This window comes from Nerophis ophidion, linkage group LG12 (assembly GCF_033978795.1).
Source record: "Nerophis ophidion isolate RoL-2023_Sa linkage group LG12, RoL_Noph_v1.0, whole genome shotgun sequence".
NCBI lineage: Eukaryota > Metazoa > Chordata > Actinopteri > Syngnathiformes > Syngnathidae > Nerophis > Nerophis ophidion.
In genome coordinates, this window is record NC_084622.1 from 27,814,426 (window position 1) to 27,834,841 (window position 20,416).

Consider the following 20,416-nt stretch of genomic DNA (forward strand, 5'->3'; position numbering starts at 1 on the left):
TGATTTACACCGCACATTGAAGTCCTCCTCTTCTCTTCTCCACTATAGGAAGCGGCCGTGTTTAAGTATCTTAGGTTACGCACTCGTGTTAATTATACTTGCAAAGGCAACCTGGGCCTTTTTCCCTGATTGTCTTGATCTTATAAAACAGCTCAGGGTGTTAAATAAAGGCAAAACATGCAGATTATAGGTGTCATGTGCACCCAAACCCAGAGGTTGCTTACAGTGCAGAGCAATGGATTTTCAAAAGGGGGCATGTTGGGATCACTGAACAATGCAGGCAGGTGGTCCACGCTTAAATCCTTCTAAACCTCAACCTCCTCTTAAAGTCTTAAGGTGTCAACCAACGACAGCAATGTTAACTGAGAAATTAAAACAAGATTTGAGTGTATCTTTAACATTTTTTTCTTTTTCAAATGACAATAATTCTCCAACATGAATCACTTTTTGTCCAATCACCTAAGTCTGACTTTCCGATTGGTCACAAACCCGACTTTCAAAAAAAAAAAAAGATGAAAAGAGAGAGTTTTTTTCCCACCCAAATTACGTGAATGATGCTCCCCTTTTCTCATTTGCTGCTGTCCCTCAGATTATTGCTCTCCCGAGACCCCTCCTCTTTCTCTGTGTGGTTAAATAGCCTAGTGTTCTGCTTCTCAGGGTCAGACAGCCCACTTTGCATAGAGGCGATTGCCTAAACGATAATCCTCCGGCAATATTAACCAGGTATTTACTGTAGGCTTTAGGCTGCACTTTAAAATGTACTCCAACAGGATCGATGGACCTCGAAGGGGAAGATCTTTTGACTCCATCAACATTGGCTTTGAAGACAAACTACTTAACAACGAGGTAAGAATATTGACTTACTTTCACATAAGAAAAAAAGGCAAGATAAAATATCTATGCCAAATCATCTCATGTATTAAACTTAGTTGACATTGTTATGAAACCACGCTGTAAAAATATACCAGGATTGTACAGTATTTTTCCACAGTAAAATATTGTACTCAAAATTTACTGTAACCTTGCCAGATTGTGTCGTTGTGGCTTGTGCAGCCCTTTGAGACACTTGTGATTGAGGGCTGTATAAGTAAACTTTGATTGATTGATACTATAAAAATGCAATAATGCAATAAATACAATGACATTTTTTACAGTGCATGTAGCAATGATCACTGGTGCAACTAGTGCAATTAGTGCAACTTCCAAACTTTAAAAGCTTTTTACTGTGTGAATGTATATTTGGATTATATTTTATGAATGAGTTCTTAAAATATCTCACTAAAAAGTGGATTTAGGGGGGAAAAAAGCGAGTTATTTTTTAATACTAAGGGTTAAAATGTGAGCTGCCTGCTAAGGTCTAAGCTCACAGTGCATGGGAGGTATAATAATAGGCTTTCCTGCACTCTAAATGGGATTGTTGTAAGTCGATTGGAAAGAAAAAGAGACGAGTACATCATCGTTAAATCGAGCCGTAGAAGAGTTGACCCCCCGGTGACTCGATTCAGTGATGCTTTCAGGGGTTCTGCTGACACGGATCCACCGAAAACTGCTCTCACGGGCTGTCGGTGGAACGTTTGAGAGGCGAAACATGGTAGGGGCTGACGATTCTTGTGGAAAAAAGTGTGAATTATTGATGGAAAAAATTACTTTTGGAGTATTTTGTATTCAACCTTTTCATGATCCTAACCCTGCATTTAATTCAAACAGAGTTTTTCTTTGCGCTATGAATAATAGCTTTCTGAGCGGGATTATAGTGTGTTTTCCTTTTGTGCGCGTGCGTCAATGTAAGGCCACTATCCATGGTGAAAGTCTAGTAACGCTAATCTCTGTGTCCGTCTCAAGCTTTGACATACTAATCCCTTATTGTGCACGTTAACAAGCTATGCATATTGTTTGATTTTAGAATACCCACAAAAGATTATGACAATATTGTGTGAGAGAGATTAATGTGGTGATGCATGTTCCCTTCATTGGATATTTTGGTGGCAAGATGGCTTTATGTGATTACGAGTTGTGACTTGGTGTTATTACCTGTTTTTAAGATAGAGTTTCCTCCAAAGGAGGGTATCGTATGTTAGAGTCAAGCACTCTTTCCTCCTCAAAACATAGGGGGAAGGGTGAAAAACACCCCTTATAAACAAAACTCCTCTATAATGTCAACTAACCTGTATAATTGTTAAGCAAGTAAGTACAGTATTATAGTCTTGTTGCACATATGTAATAGTGCTGTCAAATGAATATTAAAAAAAAAAAAAAAATCACATTACTCACAGTTTTGACTGGATTTAGATTTGTCCAGGTTCCAGCCTCCCGCACCTCGAGAGGGACACGCGGTAGAAAATTAATGGATGGATGATTAATCACAAGTTCTTACTCACCAGCATGATTTAAAACAACTTGAAAACAGAGCTAAATATTTGGACACAAAATGCAATGTTATTGTCAGAATGCCATACAAGAAGTGTTTTAATTGAATGTACTTCATTTATTTCAGGAGTCCCCTAACCTTTTGACTTGGGGTGGCACATTGGGTTAAAACAATTTGGCCGGGAGCCGGGCGATATATATATATATATATATATATATACATATATATATATATATATATATATATATATATATATATATATATATATATATATATATATATATATATATATATATATATACAGTATATATATAATGTATATATATATGTATAAACATGTATATATATGTATAATGTATATATAATGTATATGTATAAACATGTATATATATGTATAAACATGCATATATATGTATATATATATATATATGTTAATGTATATATATGTATGCACGTATGTATATGTATGTATATATGTATATACAGTATATATGTATATATATGTGTATATATACATATATAAAATATGTATAACATATATAAATGTGTATATATATGTAGATACATAATTGGCCCTAGTGTGTGAATGTGAGTGTGAATGTAGTCTGTCTATATGTGTTGGCCCTGCGATGAGGTGGTGACTTGTCCAGGGTGTACCCCGCCTTCCGCCCGATTGTAGCTGAGATAGGCGCCAGCGCCCCCCGCAACCCCAAAAGGGAATAAGCGGTAGAAATGGATGGATGGATGTATATATATGTATATATATATATATGTCTTGATTGGATTATCCAGAGAATAGTGCTCGATACCGTGGTAGAGCGCAATATGTAGGTGTGGGAAAAAATCACAAGACTACTTCATCTCTACAGAACTGTTTCATGAGGGGAGATTTTCTCCTGATGATTGAGGGAACCCCTCATGAAGCAGTTCTGTAGAGATGAAGTAGTGTTGTGATTTTTCCCACACCTACATATATATATATATATACAGACATAAAAAATATTCAGTACAGCTGCAAAATAATTTTTTTCATATCAAAGCTTCTATACTCCAGGCCATCATTCTTAGCCGTAAAACGGTACAAACCCTGTTTCCATATGAGTTGGGAAATTGTGTTAGATGTAAATATAAATGGAATACAATGATTTGCAAATCATTTTCAATCCATATTCAGTTGAATTTGCTACAAAGACAACATATTTGATGTTCAAAATGATAAACATTTTTTTTTTTGCAAATAATCATTATCTTTAGAATTTGATGCCAGCAACACGTGACAAAAAAGTTGGGAAAGGTGGAAATAAATATTGATAAAGTTGAGGAATTCTCATCAAACACTTATTTGGAACATCCCACAGGTGTGCAGGCTAATTGGGAACAGGTGGGTGCCATGATTGGGTATAAAAGCAGCTTCCGTGAAATGCTCAGTCATTCACAAAAAAGGACGGTGCGAAGGCCACCATTTTGTAAATAAATGCGTGAGCAAATTGTCAAACAGTTTAAGAACAACATTTCTCAATGGTCTATTGCAAGGAATTTAGGAATTTCACCATCCACGGTCTGTAATACCATCAAAAGGTTCAGAAAATCTGGAGAAATCACTGCATGTAAGCGATGATATAACAGACCTTCGTTCCCTCAGACGGTACTGCATCAAAAAGCGACATCAGTGTGTAAATGATATCACCACATGGACTCAGGAACACTTCAGAAAACCACTGTCAGTAGCTACAGTTTGTTACTACATCTGTAAGTGCAAGTTAAAACTACTATGCAAAGCCAAATCCATTTATCAACGACACCCAGAAACGCCGCTGGCTTCTTTGGGCCCGAGCTCAGCTAAGATGGACTGCTGCAAAGTGGAAAAGTGTTCTGTAGTCTGACGAGTCCACATTTCAAATTGTTTTTTGGAAACGATGAACGTTGTGTCCTCCGGACCAAAGATGAAAAGAACCATCAGGACTGTTCCAGGTGCAAAGTTGAAAAGCCATCATCAGTGATGGTATGGGGGTGCATTAGTGCCCAAGGCATGGGTAACTTACACATATGTGAAGGCACCATTAATGCTGAAAGGTACATACAGGTTTTGGAGCGACATATGTTGCCATCCAAGCAACGTTATCATGGACGCCCATGCTTATTTCAGCAAGACAATACCAAGTCACTTGTTACAGCAGCGTGGCTTCATAGTAAAAGAGTGCGAGTACTAGACTGCCCTGCCTGTAGTCCAGACCTGTCTCCCATTGAAAATGTGTGGTACATTATGAAGCCTAAAATACTACAACAGAGACCCCGGACTGTTGAATAACTTAAGCTGTACATAAAACAAGAATGGGAAAGAATTCCACCTGAAAAGCTTCAAAAATGTGTCTTCAGTTCCCAAACATTTATTGCGTGTTGTTAAGAGAAAAGGTGATGTAACACAGTGGTGAACATGCCCTTTCCCAACTACTTTGGCACGTGTTGCAGCCATGAAATTTTAAGATAATCATTATTTGCAAAACAAAATAACGTTTATGAGTTGAACATCAAATATCTTGTCTTTGTAGTGCATTCAATTGAAGATGGGTTGAAAATCCTTTTCAAAAATGTAGATATATATATACATACATACATACATACATATATATATATATATATGTGTATATATATATATATATATATATATATACATATATACATATATATATATATATATATATATATATGTGTGTGTGTGTATATATATATATATATATATATATATATATGTGTGTGTGTGTATATATATATATATATATATATATATACATATATATATATATATGTATATATGTATATATATATATACATATATACATATATACATATATGCGCACTAAATGAAAGAGAGCTCACTTTCCGGGGATGATGTCATGTTATCGATGGGAAAATATATTTTTCGACAATATGATTTGTCTGAGCGGCTCGTAGACACCAACACCGAGAGTAAAAAGCTGTAGAAAATTAATTAGAAAGGACAGATTCTAAAAAATAATAATAATAAAAAAAGTAATTTATTTTTTTTTAAACCTGGGACTTCCCATGGGCTGGATTTTGGGGACCCCTGCTCAAGTCATTCATCTTTGCACTGGCGTATGCACCGACCTGATCACTAATCGTATAACAAGCACTGCCTTTGATGAAGGTAAAGGAGCATGTACAGTCAAAAAAATAGTGTGATTGATGCACATACCGTATATGCAGGATTAGTGCAATTGTTTGTGATGAGTGAACTCATTGTTTTTGACAGCTCTTATATTTAGATAACATTACCAGCATATTTATACCTGTAAGTAAGTCATGCAGGTCTACCGTAACTGTGGTAAAACAAATGCTTCAAGTCGGATATCTTTTCGCAGGCTCGTCAATCATATGTGCTGTTTTCACTTACTGTACCCGTCAATAATTACTGCTTTCAGATAAACAAATCAACCTTCACCAAAATCGAAGAAAACACAGAGAAGAATTCAACAGAGAAAGGCAGAGCAACAATTATCTTTTCCCTCAAGAATGAAGTGGGAGGACTCGTAAAGGCGCTTAAACTCTTCCAAGTATGGACATGTTTTATACTATTTCCCACAATATGGGAGCTAGTTCTACATTTTAGGTATCCTCACCGGTGTATTCTGTTGCAGGAAAACCATGTCAACCTGGTGCATATTGAGTCCAGGAAATCAAAAAGGCGCAACTCCGAGTTTGAAATCTTTGTGGACTGCGACAGCAACCACGAACAACTCAATGAAATCATTCAGCTTCTGCGAAAGCACGTGAACGTGGTGGACATGGAGCCTCCAGATAACTCCTGTCTGCAGGAGGAAGGTACATGGATCCATGAAGCGTTTAAGGACCCAAAAGAACGCCATCCTAATTCTGAATTGCACTATGCCATCTCTTCCCAGATATGCATAATGTACTGTGGTTCCCAAAGAAAATTTCCGACTTGGACAAATGTGCTAATCGTGTCCTGATGTATGGTTTGGAGTTGGATGCTGATCATCCGGTACGAAATGAAAGATTAATCTAAACTTTCTGATTCAAAGCCTTCTCATGTAATGTATTTTTTCTTCATCAGGGCTTTAAGGACAATGTCTACCGCAAAAGAAGAAAGTACTTTGCAGATCTTGCTATGTCCTACAAACAGTAAGCTTGTTAAACAGATGTTAATTTACTTGCGTTACTGCACATCTTTTTTTTTTAAGGTTTCTAGAATCAGTATCTGTACTTTTGCATTAGTTCTGTATGTTGTCTTTCGTGCACAGGTGTCAAACTCACTCATTTGCAGTGGCCCGCGATAGCCTAGGAATAATGTGCTTCAATAAAGCTCTTCTTTCTTTCTTGCTATATTTATATTTGTTCTTTCACTTTTGAGAGAAAAATTGTACTACATACAATTGCACATCTTCCAAACTTGAATATTATCTGATCACGCAAAAGCATATTCCAAGCTTTGTTTTGTTATCAAAACTTAAGTGTTTGCTTGTCACCTTGATTTGTAATTTCAAAACAAGTTATATGCAAACATGATGCAATAATCATGAGACTCTGAAGGCAGCCATAACTGTATTCTGCTCAATTTAGTCGTTACGGATTAGGAAACAAAGCAGCTGAAAACATTACAGAATGGTGCACAACAAAAAGTGTAAATCATGGCAAAAACAGTTTGGTTATTTTAACTTTTAAAAAAGAAACACTTTTTGTTTGACCCATTTATACATTTCTTGTTCTGATGGACTTTCCTTTGCATGATTTAAGGGGCTGTTTGCAACTTGCTCAAAGTAAAATTGAACATACATCTTTTTTTACATGTCTATATTTTCCACCAATACTGATTATATTGAAAAACAAATGCTCGTTTGCCCGAAGAATTTGTCTGGCGTTCAGGCTTGTCACTCACTGCTGTGTCACACGCACATACACAAAAGTAACAAACAATTTTCAGTCACGTTGTTGTTATGACGGACTATACGTTCAATAATGGTTAATGTTACTAGCTGAACTTTGCCAAATTGCTATCATTAGCTGACAACAGACATACGCATAATGTGTGTGCGTGTGTTTCATGGGCCGTTGTTTACATGCTCAAAACTGAAAGAGGGCAGGATATAATGCTTACAACACCTACAGTATGTCCTCTAGACAGTCGCATAACGATTGCAAAAAGCCCTTCAAAAAATTTACCTCGGGCTTAAATCTAAATATTACTTTGGATAAGGAAATTAGTCCAACATATAAAGTGCCTGGTAAGAAAGTATTATTTTGTGTGATTTACCCCCCCCCCTGATTTCAGATTATTAGTCTGCAGTCATCACTTTCAATATTGCGGCTTCACCACATCACAGATTTTTGGGGGTATATGTTTTCATATATACATATATATATATATATTACAGTATATATATATACACACAGTATATATATATATATATATATATATATATATATATATATATATATATATATATATATATATAAAAAGCAGGCTTGTAGGGATGAAATAACCTCTGTGTTTTTTCCTGACCTAACGTACCCCGGTATTGAGCACTGTATAACGGATTAACCACAGTAAACTTGACTATATGTTGTAGTATTTTCGGCTTCACAATAGAACTTTTTGGTATGAACTCAATTCCTGGAATTTTTCTTCACATTCTGTCTCTCACAGTTGAAGTGTACCAATGATGAAAATTACAGACCTCTGTCATCATTTTAAGTGGGAGAACTTGCACAATCGGTGGCTGACTAAATACTTTTTTTCCCCACTGTACATATATATATATATATATATATATATATATATATATATATATATATATATATATATATATATATATATATATATGTATATATATATATATATATATATATATATATATATATATATATATATATATATAGGTATTTGGCTCCAACATAGTGCAGCAATACACTAAATCACACAAAAGGCTCATTAATCATCCACACTCCAACCACGTCTCAATTGATTTTTTAAACATATTTCACACTTATTAGTTAAAATAGGCATTTTCAAGCTTAAAAATGACTACATGAATTACAAATATTTATACTACGGTATCACAGTGTGCTGTTCAGTATCATGTCCACTGATTGGCTCAGCCTCAGCCAGCATTACAATATTGAATTAAAAGAGTTTAAAGGTGACTAAAGAGTGTTATTTCTCATCTACAGTGATCTCATAATGTTCAAAAATGTTTTATTTTTTATGCTCTAGCTGTGAAAATATTTGATTTAGTTAAAGTACCACTGACAGTCACACACACTAGGTGTGGAGAAATTAACCTGTGCATTTGATACATCCTCTTTTTCCACCCCGTGGGAGGTGAGGGGAGCAGTGAGCAAGAGTGGTGGCCACTGCACTTTGATGATTTAACCCGCAATTCCAACCCTTGATACTGAGTGCATAGCAGGGAGGTAACGGGTCCCATTTTTATATTCTTTGGTATGACTCGGCCGGGGTTTGAACTCACGACCTACCGATCTTAGGGCGGACACTCTAACCGCTGGGCCAGTGAGCAGGCATTAGAGATAATGATTCTTACTTTGCGGAAATGTATTTATCGGTGTCATGTCGGGAATAACATAGCGATAAGCAAGGGACAACTAGTTTAGTTTTTCAGCTTTTGTAATGTGGTGGTAAATGCTGTTTTTAGTACTCTGTCCATCTCTGATTTTAATCTTTATTTCGAGTGTTTACGTGTTACTGACGGGGTTTTCCTTTTTTTTCTATAGTGGCGAACCAATTCCTCGCATAGAGTTCACTGAGGAGGAAGTGAAGACATGGGGTGTTGTGTACAGGGAGCTCAACAAGTTGTACCCCAGCCACGCCTGCAGGGAATACCTAAAGAACCTGCCTCTGCTCTCTAAATACTGTGAATGTCGAGAAGACAACATCCCTCAACTGGAAGATGTCTCCCGCTTCCTCAGGGGTGGGTTTCGTTTTAAGCCGAAATGACATCATTGTGTTTTTTTTCAGCTCTAAACAAATACTCATTCTTTTTTTAGAACGCACCGGGTTTACCATCAGGCCAGTGGCTGGTTACCTGTCTCCTCGTGACTTCCTGGCCGGTTTGGCCTTCCGTGTTTTCCACTGCACTCAGTATGTGCGACACAGCTCAGACCCCTTGTACACCCCTGAGCCGTGAGTATTAGTCAGCACGCAAGTGAGGAAAAAGAAAGCCATCATTCATGTAAAGCCTGCCCTTTATCCAGGGACACGTGCCATGAGCTGCTTGGTCACGTCCCCCTGCTGGCAGAACCCAGCTTTGCACAGTTTTCTCAGGAGATCGGTCTGGCTTCACTCGGTGCTTCGGACGATTCTATTGAGAAACTGGCCACAGTGAGTTGCCCCGCTGAAGCCATTCAGTTAAAGCAAGGCTTTCACATTTCTATAACACACTTTTTTGTCCGTTAGTGCTACTTCTTCACTGTGGAGTTTGGCTTATGCAAACAGGAAGGACAACTACGAGCATATGGGGCCGGACTGCTCTCATCCATCAGTGAGCTTAAGGTAAAAACTAGTGTTGCCTAATGATTTTTTTTTTTTTAATCAGATTGATTGCCATATTGTATTTTGATTAATCATGGTTATCATGTTATTACTTGCCTGCATATTTTAAAAGAGCCCAAAATTTGGACACAGATGCATTTTTATATTGTAATGTCATACAGGCCCATTTTTTTAAATGTGTTACTTGAATGTGTCACATTTATTTGCTCAACATTTGGAAACAGTTTTATCTAAAGTTCCATCTGGGTGTATTTTGAAGCTAATTTTTCCAGCGATCATCCTCGTCTCCTCTCTCATCTTTGGACTGATATATGCTTTCCTGATCACTGACCATTTAGTTAAAGTTAAAGTACCACTGATAGTCACACTGATTATCACCAAAAAGGATTCCCAGGCACGGACACTGCTGCTGCCCACTGCTCCCCTCACCTCCCAGGGGGTGAACAAGGGAATGGGTCAAATGCAGAAGACAAATTTCACCACACCTAGCGTGTGTGACAATCATTGGTACTTTAACTTGAACTCACACACTAGGTGTGGTGAAATTATCCTCTGCATTTTACCCATGCCCATGTTCACCACCTGGGTGGTGAGGGGAGCAGTGAGCAGCAGTAATGGCCGAGCTCGGGAATCATTTTGGTGATTTAACCCCCTTTTCTAACCGTTGATGCGGAGTGCCAAGCAGGGAGGCAATGGGTCCCATTTTTATAGTCTTTGGTATGACTCGGCTGGGGTTTGAACTCACGAACGTACAGTCTCAGAGCGGACACTCTAACCACAAGGCCACTGAGCAGGTTTGATATACTTTAATATATAATATACAATATACAATTTTAATATACAACCCGCCCCGCTTTCTAGCTAATCACCCAAAGCAGCACACGGGGCTGGTAGAGTGGCCGTGCCAGCAACTTGAGGGTTGCAGGTTCGATTCCCGCTTCAGCCATCCTAGTCACTGCCGTTGTGCCCTTGGGCAAGACACTTTACCCATCTGCTCCCAGTGCCACCCACACTGGTTTAAATGTAACTTACATATTGGATTTCACAATGTAAAGCGCTTCGAGTCACTTGAGAAAAGCGCTATATAAATATAATTCACTTCACTTCACATACAGTCAATAGAAATTACATAATTAATCTGCGTCTACACTTTAGTAATGTGATAATTATTTGTGAGATATCACATGTGGTAACCTTTTTGGACAGCCCGAGTGAAAACTGTTTTTTTTAAACACAAATGGCTTTTTCTTAAGCCCCAGCAATCATTATTTGGACCTGCATCATAGTGTAAACATCCATGGAGACCTTCCTCATTCCTTATTTGATCATTAGGGTGCATGCATATACATTCACTGTACATTTACAAGTTACTTACACTCATGCATACAATCCCATTTCATCAAACATATTTTATTGTTGTTGCTCTAGGGCAGGGGTCGGCAACCTTTACCACTCAAAGAGCCATTTTGACCCGTTTCACAAAATAAAGAAAACTATGGGAGCCACAAGACTCTTTTGAAATTTAAAATGAAATAACACAGCGTACAAGTATTTTTTTTTTGCTTTGTGCTATGTATTAACCAGGGGTGTCGGACACGCGGCCCGCACCTTAATATGAATATTTAATATTAGTGCAGCCTGCGAGTTTTATTTGAATGCCGCTTGACAACATCACATTTGCCAACCATCTCAATTTATCCGGGAGACTACCGGGTTTCAGAGCAACTGTTCTCTCGACTGTCTGCTGGTTTTCACCCAAACTACAATAATAAGGACAAGATATGATGACAACGCGTTTAGTACCCTCCACAAGCGTAACAAACAGCTTACCAGCCCATTCACATGTTGTATGAGGCTTCTGCAGACACGAGAAGCGACTACATTCATACTTGGTCAACAGCCATACAGGTTACACTGAGGGTTGTGATATAAACAACTTTAGCACTCTTACTAATATGCGCCACACTGTGAACCCACACCAAACTAGAATGACAAACATATTTCGGGAGAACATCCGCACTGTAACACAACACAAACACAACAGAACCAATACCCAGAATTCCATGCATTCCTAACTTTTGGGGGCTACATTATATACCCCCGCTACCACCAAACTCCGCCCCTCCCCCCAAACCCGCCTACCTCAACCGACGCGAGGGTGTATAATGTAGCCCGGAATAGTTAGGGATGCATGGGATTCTGGGTATTTGTTCTGTTGTGTTTATGTTGTGTTACAGTGCAGATGTTCTCCCAAAATGTGTTTGTGATTCTTGTTTGGTGTGGGTTCACAGTGTGGCGCATATTAGTAAGATTGTTAAAGTTGTTTGTATTACAACCCTTTGTGTAACCTGTATGGCTGTTGAACAAGTATGCATTGCAGTCGCTTAAGCGTTGAGTTAGCAGCTGCACACTAGATGTGGCCGGCCGGCACTGAGATAGCATAGTATTAAAGCGGACGCGACATCATGGTCGAGGGGACGTTTAAGACATTGCTATCACGGCACGCCCTCAATGTTGTTGTCCAGGAGAAAATCTGAGAATATCATCCTGGGGAGATTTCTGGGAGAGGCACCGAAATCCGGAAAACCTCCCGAAAAAATGGGGGGGTCGGCAAGTATGCAGCTGAGCCACATCAGAGTGATCCAAGAGCCGCATGCGGCTACGGTGCCGCAGGTTGCCGACCACTGCCCTAGGGGAACTGAGTAACACACAGCACACTGACAAAGCTTAACCTATTGGTACTATAACAATCTACAAAGTTAATATAGTTGGCTTCTCTTTCTACTTCTCAATTTATCTGCTTTCTTTAGTATTTCAAGGTATTACATTTATATATTATTGCATTTGAAACAATTGTATTGTTGATAATAGAGGTAATTATTGTTATTATTCATTATCAATAGTGCTCTTTCTATTGGTAATTGTATTCCTCCATTTGTAGTGTAATAATGCTCATTGTCATTTCTGTGTTATTAATATTTATTTCGCAAACTGCTTCTTTGCTATTACTTTTACCATCATATTTGTACGTATTATATATGCTGTTGTTGTTGTTGTTGTTGTTATTGTTGTTTGCTGTTGTTGTTGTCTCTCTGTCTTAGCCCCCTCTAGTCCCCGCAATTGCCCCCTCTGTCTTCTTTTTTTTCTCTTTCTATCCCCTCCTGCTTTGGTCCGGCTGCACCAAATAGCCATTAAAACCATTTAATAAAGTAAAATACAAATAAGGTAACAAGAGAAGTATCTCTGTGATGAGGTGGCGACTTGACCAGGGTGTAAACCGCCTTCCGCCCGAATGCCGCTGAGATAGACTCCAGCACCCCCCGCGACCCCAAAAGGGACAAGCTTTAGAAAATGGATGGATGGATGGATGGAGAAGTATCTCACACTTCTGTTTCGTAAAGTAAATTTGTACAGCCGATACAGGCATCTACATCGACAATATAATTTGACTGAGTAGCTGGACAGGACAAAAAAAAGGTCTGTGCATTTTTACTTCGAATGTTTACAGGTACAATTTTAAAAAAAGCCAACTTGTCAGTGACTCAAGTTAAAAGGAAAAAAAAATCCTGGATTCCATTGCCTGGATCTGCACCAATTTAATAAATTGCCTCTTGGGAATGGCCCTCTTCTCTGTAATGTTCAGTATGTTGCTTCACTGCAATGGTTCTCTAACATTATTTTACACAAGTACCACCTTTTTTGCTACCACTACATGCCATCGCAGTTTTGGTTCAGCTATCAGGCTTGGAATTGCAAGTAATTGACTTGTTGTGTGAAGTGAGGTCAACATTGATATTTCAGCAAAAGACAATTTGTATGATATGTTATGTAGACACGGTACTAAACAGCACGCTTTGATACTGTAGTATTGATATTTTTAGTTCATTTAGTCATGTTTATGCTTGAAATGCTGCAGTTTGCAAAGGTACACACTAAAAAATACTGGGTTATTTTGATAACCCAATTTATGAGTTGCTAGTGTTGGTTTAAATTTTGGCCTTATTTTTATGAAAAGCAATTAATTTTTTGGGTTATGAGGGTATTATTTTAATACCATTTCTTGGTTTTCAAAATGATGAACCATTTTTGGGGTTATTTGTCAACAAGTAACGCATTTTGGGGTAAAAGGCTTTCTTTTATTAAAAAGTTACTTTTTTCTTGAAGGGAATTTTATTATGGATTAATGTCATTAACATTATTTACAATCACCCAACATTGAGTTAGCATAACTCAACTTTTGGGTTAAACAATTCAACCCAATAGTTTGGTGGGGAAAACCCCTACATTAGATTATCATAACTCAACTTTTTGGGTTGGGCTAAAAAAATTAACCCAAAATGTTGAGTTAAAATAACTCAAATAAGGGGTTTCTTCTTTTCTGAACCAGCAGTTGGGTTAAAATTGGGTTATTTTTTAACCCAACATTTTTCAATCTGTATGTCAATGTATATGTATATATGTATGTAGGTATATGTATATGTATATGTTCTTATAAATCATGGCTGTCAAACTTGTTTTAGCCTTGTTACACAACTCTTTTTGAGTATTATATTTTGATGGATTGATGGATAACTTGCTTTGAAATCGTAAGTCAAGGTGAAAAGCAGAAATCAACGTGTAACATTTTTCATCACCAAAAAAAATGTTTGACACACCGTGATTACATTAAAGTGTAGAACATCAATTCAAATTCAATTCAAAGAACGTTATTAATACCTCAAAGGGGAATTCATTTTGAGCAGCAGGTTGTTGTGGTTCGTGAAGCCTACACACGGCACACAATAAATAAATAGTCAATAAATACATAAACTGTACAACAATACAACCCTCTGAAGAATTTAAAAGTCTGAGTGTAAAGGGAACAAATGATTTGGAAAAGCGATTTGTTTTATGTATCGTAAAATGACTACTGGGCGTGGCCATCGCTGCTGACTCACTACCCCCCTCACCTCCCAGGGGGTGGAACAAGGGGATGGATCAAATGCAGAGGGTAATTTCACCACACCTAGTGTGTTTGTGACTATCAGTGGTACTTTTTTTTTTTGTCCTGTCCAGCTTCTAAGGCAAATCATTTAGTTGATGTAGATGTCCATATCAGCTGTTCAGATTTACTTTACAAAAGAGAAGTGTAGGATACTTCTCTTGTTGCCTTATTTGAATTTGACTTTATCAAATATATTTATATTATCATTTGGTGCAGCCGGGCCAGAGCAGGAGGGGATAGAAAGACAAAAAAGGAAGACAGAGGGGGAAATTGTGGGGATAAGAGGGGGATTAGACAGAGAGACAAAAACAACAACAGCAAACACAACAACAACAACAACAATAGAACACCAGCACATACGATATGTACAAATATTATCGTAAAAATTATAGCAAAGAAACAGTTAGTGAAATAAATAATAATATAGAAATGACAATGAGCATTTTTACACTACAACTGGAGCAATACAAATACCAATAGAAAAAGCGCAATTGATTATGAACAATACCAATAGTTTACCTCTATTATCAACAATACAGTTGATCAAATGCAACAATACGTATACATACATGTACATTAACTTTAACGTCGCTCTGACAGCAACAAAGAGAATTTATCCTCAAGGACATGGCTCAGAGTGGAAAAAATGCTCTTTGCTTTTTGGAGGATTTGCTAGATGTGGAAGAAGTTTAAGTCTCTTAGTTTTACTCCTGTAATCTTAGAATAAGACTTAACTACACTAGTCAAGCTGTTTCGGTCTTTGACTGAAAAACAGTGAAACCAACAAATAAAAGAAAAACACAAAAGATTCTTGATAAAAATGAGTATAACAGGCCTGGCAGAGAAATAATTTAGTTTCCTACAATTGCATGCAGTATTTTTTTTTTGTCAAAACTGACGGAACAAATTATTTTTCAGACTTTTGCGGGACCCATAAATAAGATGGCAGACCACATACAATGAATTGGCAGATGACCTTTTAAATTATTTGCCGGACCACACAAAATGATGTGGCAGACTACGTTAAATGACGTGGCGGCCCCCTCATGACATGGCGCATTGCATTAAATGACAATGGCGTGTCACTTATATTAATGTGACGGACCACTTAAAATGATGTAGCAGACTACATAAAATGCGTAGTGGGCCAATTTAAATGATGTGGCGTGCCACAATAAACAATGTGACGGACCACGTTAAAAGATGTGGCGAGTCACTTACAATGATGTCCCTCCAGGCTCTTCAGTTTGACAGATGTGTTTGAAATCATCTTTGGTACTCGTACCACTGTTTGAAGATCGCTGGTTAACTGGATTTTTTAAAAGTAATCCAATAACAAACAACCCCGGATGAAAATCCATTGGTTGAATATGAATATATGTATAATAAAAGTTGTTATTTTGAAGTTTAACAAATATATGCTCACACATCACACATACTAGAGAATAATAAAACAAATTTCACATCAAATACCAGCTAAAATCAACCAATTAAAACATGGGAAAACTCCAACAAATCTGAAATCAATTTTAGGTAAAGCATTTGACTGGATATCAAACAAATACAGTACAGGCCAAAAGTTTTGGACACAACTTCTCATTCAATGCGTTTTCTTTATTTTGATGACTTATTGTAGATTGTCACTGAAGGCATCAAAACTATGAATGAACACATCTGGAGTTATGTGTACTTAACAAAAAAAAGTGAAATGACTGAAAACATGTTTTATATTTTAGTTTCTTCAAAATAGCCACCCTTTGCTCTGATTACTGCTTTGCACACTCTTGGCATTCTCCTGATGAGCTTCAAGAGATAGTCACCTGAAATGGTTTTCACTTCACAGGTGTGCTTGAAGCCCATCGAGAGAATGCCAAGATTTTGCAAAAAAGTAATCAGAGCAAAGGGTGGCTATTATGAAGAAACTAGAATATACATATTTTCAGTAATTTCACCTTTTTTTGTTAAGTATATAACTCCAAATATGTTCATTCATAGTTTTGATGCCTTCAGTGACAATCTACAATACAAATAGGCATGTAAATAAAGAAAACGCATTAAATGAGAAGGTGTGCCCAAACTGTCATATTTCACCAACAGATACAACTTGTTAAGTCGTGGTTATAAGCAATTGTTGGTCACGATTATAGACAAAGAAAGTAAAACTGCATGCTAAAAGATTTTACAACAATTCTGAAAATGTTTAACAATTTGGTTTGCTCAGTTTCAGTTTAGTACCAAATGTTTAGAAACAACCCTATACTGCTATTACAAATGATCATAATCATTCATAATAGTATTTAATAGGTTGTGTGTTGCACGTATCATGCTCGGAAGGATTTTCACGTATATTCACAAATGTATAATTACATTACTGTAAGTACTGTATATACAATATGCCTTTAGAGTAAACTAAAGGCCTGTAATACAATTATTATTATATCATCTTTTATTTCTGAGCCACATTGATCAGATTGAATAAAACATGCTGCAATATACTGTTCTTTCTTGCAGCATGCACTCTCTGGTAAAGCAAGGATAATGCCCTTTGACCCGAAAGTAACATCCAAACAAGAATGCATCATTACAACCTTTCAGGATGTTTACTTTGTGTCAGACAGCTTTGAGGAGGCCAAAGTCAAAATGAGGTAAGCTTGGTTGCATTTCAGTGATGTTATAAATATACTGATATATATATATAATGAATACAATCTTATTTCAGGGAGTTTGCCAAGACCATCAAGCGTCCCTTCACAGTGCGATATAATCCTTACACGCAGAGTGTGGACGTGCTTAAAGACACTCCGAGCATCAACAGCGTGGTGGAGGAGCTCCGACATGAGCTCGACATTGTAGGCGATGCTCTGAACCGCCTCAACAAGCAGCTGGGTGTCTGAGCGTCCAAAGTCCACTTGCAAGTCTGTGTGTCCTCCTCATACTGCTGTAGAGATGCTGCTTGTGTATCACCCCTTTGTCATTACAATAATTGTGCACTGGCAGAAAAAAAACAAAAAACCCTGGTGTGTACCCCCTCTGCTCGGCACATGGCTAATACAGATTGCCATGATATCAGTGAACTGCACAAACCCAAAGAACATACGGTTTTCACTTATTGGCTTGTATCCTGCAAACTGCCTGTGTGCTTTTGTACCAAAAAATCCCTTTTGCTGCTGTTGTTTATGATGACCTTACTTTTTTGTATTTTTTGTTCTAATATCCAATTTAAACTTCCACATTTCAGTGATTTGCCATTGTATTGTTTGTGTGAATGTAACTTGCTCTTTTCTGTGTGTTGTTCAAAGAGATTATTCTAGTGAATTTATAAAAGTATTCTGGTGGTTAATGGTTTATGATGACCGATCAGGGCACACCTGCTTACATTTTTTCACAGTAATAATTTTGTATACCTCCATTTAACTATAAATGTAGTGACCCCCCCCCCCCCCGACCCCGCAAGGGACAAGCAGTAAAAAAATGGATGAATGGATGTAGTAGCCTTCTCCTTGAATCAGATATTACTTTTCTACCAACCAAATATATAGTCATATTGAGTATAGGCAATGTACGTGTGTGTGTGTGTGTGTGTGTGTGTGTGTGTGTGTGTGTGTGTACAAACATCGTTTCCATATGAGTTGGGAAATTGTGTTGGATGTAAATATAAACGGAATACAATGATTTGCAAATCCTTTTCAACCCATATTCAATTGAATGCACTACAAAGACAAGATATTTGATGTTCAAACTCATAAACTTTTTTTTTTTTCCAATAATTAACTTAGAATTTCATGGCTGCAACACTTGCCAAAGTAGTTGGGAAACGGCATGTTCACCACTGTGTTACATCACATTTTCTTTTAAAAACACTCAAACGTTTGGGAACTGAGGAAACTAATTGTTGAAGCTTTGAAAGTGGAATTATTTACCATTTTTGCTTGATGTACAGCTTAAGTTGTTCAACAGTCAGGGGTCTTGTTGTCATATTTTACGCTTCATAATGCGCCACACATTTTCCACGGGAGACAGGTCTGGACTGCAGGCGGGCCAGGAAAGTACCCGCACTCTTTTACTACAAAGCCACGCTGTTGAAACACGTGGCTTGGCATTGTTTTGCTGACATAAGTGGGGGAGTCCATGATAAACGTTGCTTGGATGACACGTACACAAACCAGAGCAACACTTACTCCAATCAGCAGATGTCCTGTTGTCATAATTCCGAATAGGTGGATATCTTCATGTCCTCGACAGCAAAGGGTCACCAGGCACGCGGCGCTCCTTCTCCCAAGAGTCCGTCGTGTGTCCAGCAAATAGTTCCAATGTTTAGATTTGGAGAGCAGTGCAAAAATAGGCAACAAGAAAGTTAAGACAAGACAAAGATTGGCAACACTAAATTGGCCCGAGTGTGTGAATGTGAGTGTGAATGTTGTCTGTCTATCTGTGTTGGCCTTGTGATGAGGTACGTGACTTGTCCAGGGTGTACGCCGCCTTCTGCCCGATTGTAGTTGAGATAGGCACCAGCGCCCCGCCCGCGACCCCAAAGGGAATGGGCGGTAGAAAATGGATGGAGATATATATATATATATATATATATATAGTAAAGAAAATAAGTATTTCAACACCCTGTTAGTTTGCAGGTTTTCCCACTTGGAAATCATGGAGGGGTCTGAAATTTTCACGGTAGGTGCATGTCCACTGTAGGAGAGATAACCTAAAAAGAAAAATCCAGAAATCACAATCTATGATTTTTAAACAATTTATTTGTGTGATAAAGCTGAAAATAAGTATTTCAACACCAATATTAATATTTGGTACAGTAGCCTTTGTTTGCAATTACAGAGGTCAAACGTTTCCTGTAGTTCTTCAGCAGGTTTGCAGAGACTGCAGGAGGGATTTTCGCCCATTCCTTCTTCTCTCGATCAGTCAGGTTTCTGGGCTATCGCTGAATAGCACGGACTTTCTGCTCCCTCCAAAGATTTTCAATTGGATTTAAGTCTGGAGACTGGCCGGGCCACTCCGGAACCTTGTTATGGTTCTTACAAAGCCACTTCTTGGTTTTCCTGGCTGTGTGCTTTGGGTCATTGTCATGTTGGAAGATCCAGTCACGACTCATCTTCATTGATCTGAATGAGGGAAGGAGGTTTTTGGCCAAAATCTCACAATACATGGCTGCAGTCGTCCTGTCCCGGGAGCAGAAAAACACCCCAAAAGCATGATGCTACCACCCCCATACTTCACAGTAGGGATGGTGTTCTTGGGGTGGTATGCATCATTCTTCTTCCTCCAAACACGCATAGTGGAATCATGACAAAAAAGGTCAATGTTGGTCTCATCTGTCCACAAAACTTTCTCCCATGACTCCTCTGGATCATCCAAATAGTCATTGGCAAACTTAAGACGGGCCTTACCATGTGCTGGTTTAAGCAGGGGAGCCTTCCGTGCCATGGATGATTTCGAACATTGATGTCTCAGTGTATTACCAACAGTCACCATGGAAACAGTGGTCCCAGCTCTTTTCAGGTTATTG

The 20,416-nt window shown here is 37.9% G+C and overlaps 1 protein-coding gene across 2 annotated transcripts; it reads left to right on the forward strand.

Moving 5' to 3' along the window:
- Nucleotides 1-625: 625 nt before the first annotated feature.
- tph1a (tryptophan hydroxylase 1 (tryptophan 5-monooxygenase) a) lies at nt 626-18,757 on the forward strand. 2 transcript variants are annotated; one of them, XM_061917223.1, is made up of 11 exons: nt 626-846; nt 5,809-5,940; nt 6,025-6,208; nt 6,289-6,389; nt 6,462-6,529; nt 9,137-9,333; nt 9,410-9,545; nt 9,617-9,743; nt 9,819-9,914; nt 17,410-17,543; nt 17,618-18,757. In XM_061917223.1, the coding sequence occupies exons 1-11, from the start codon at nt 757-759 to the stop codon at nt 17,790-17,792; spliced, it is 1,440 nt and encodes a 479-aa protein (XP_061773207.1). In that variant the 5' UTR covers nt 626-756; the 3' UTR covers nt 17,793-18,757. The 2 variants fall into 2 exon arrangements, with proteins under 2 accessions (XP_061773207.1, XP_061773209.1); XM_061917225.1 differs by lacking the exon at nt 626-846 and adding an exon at nt 1,423-1,591.
- Nucleotides 18,758-20,416: the final 1,659 nt, after the last annotated feature.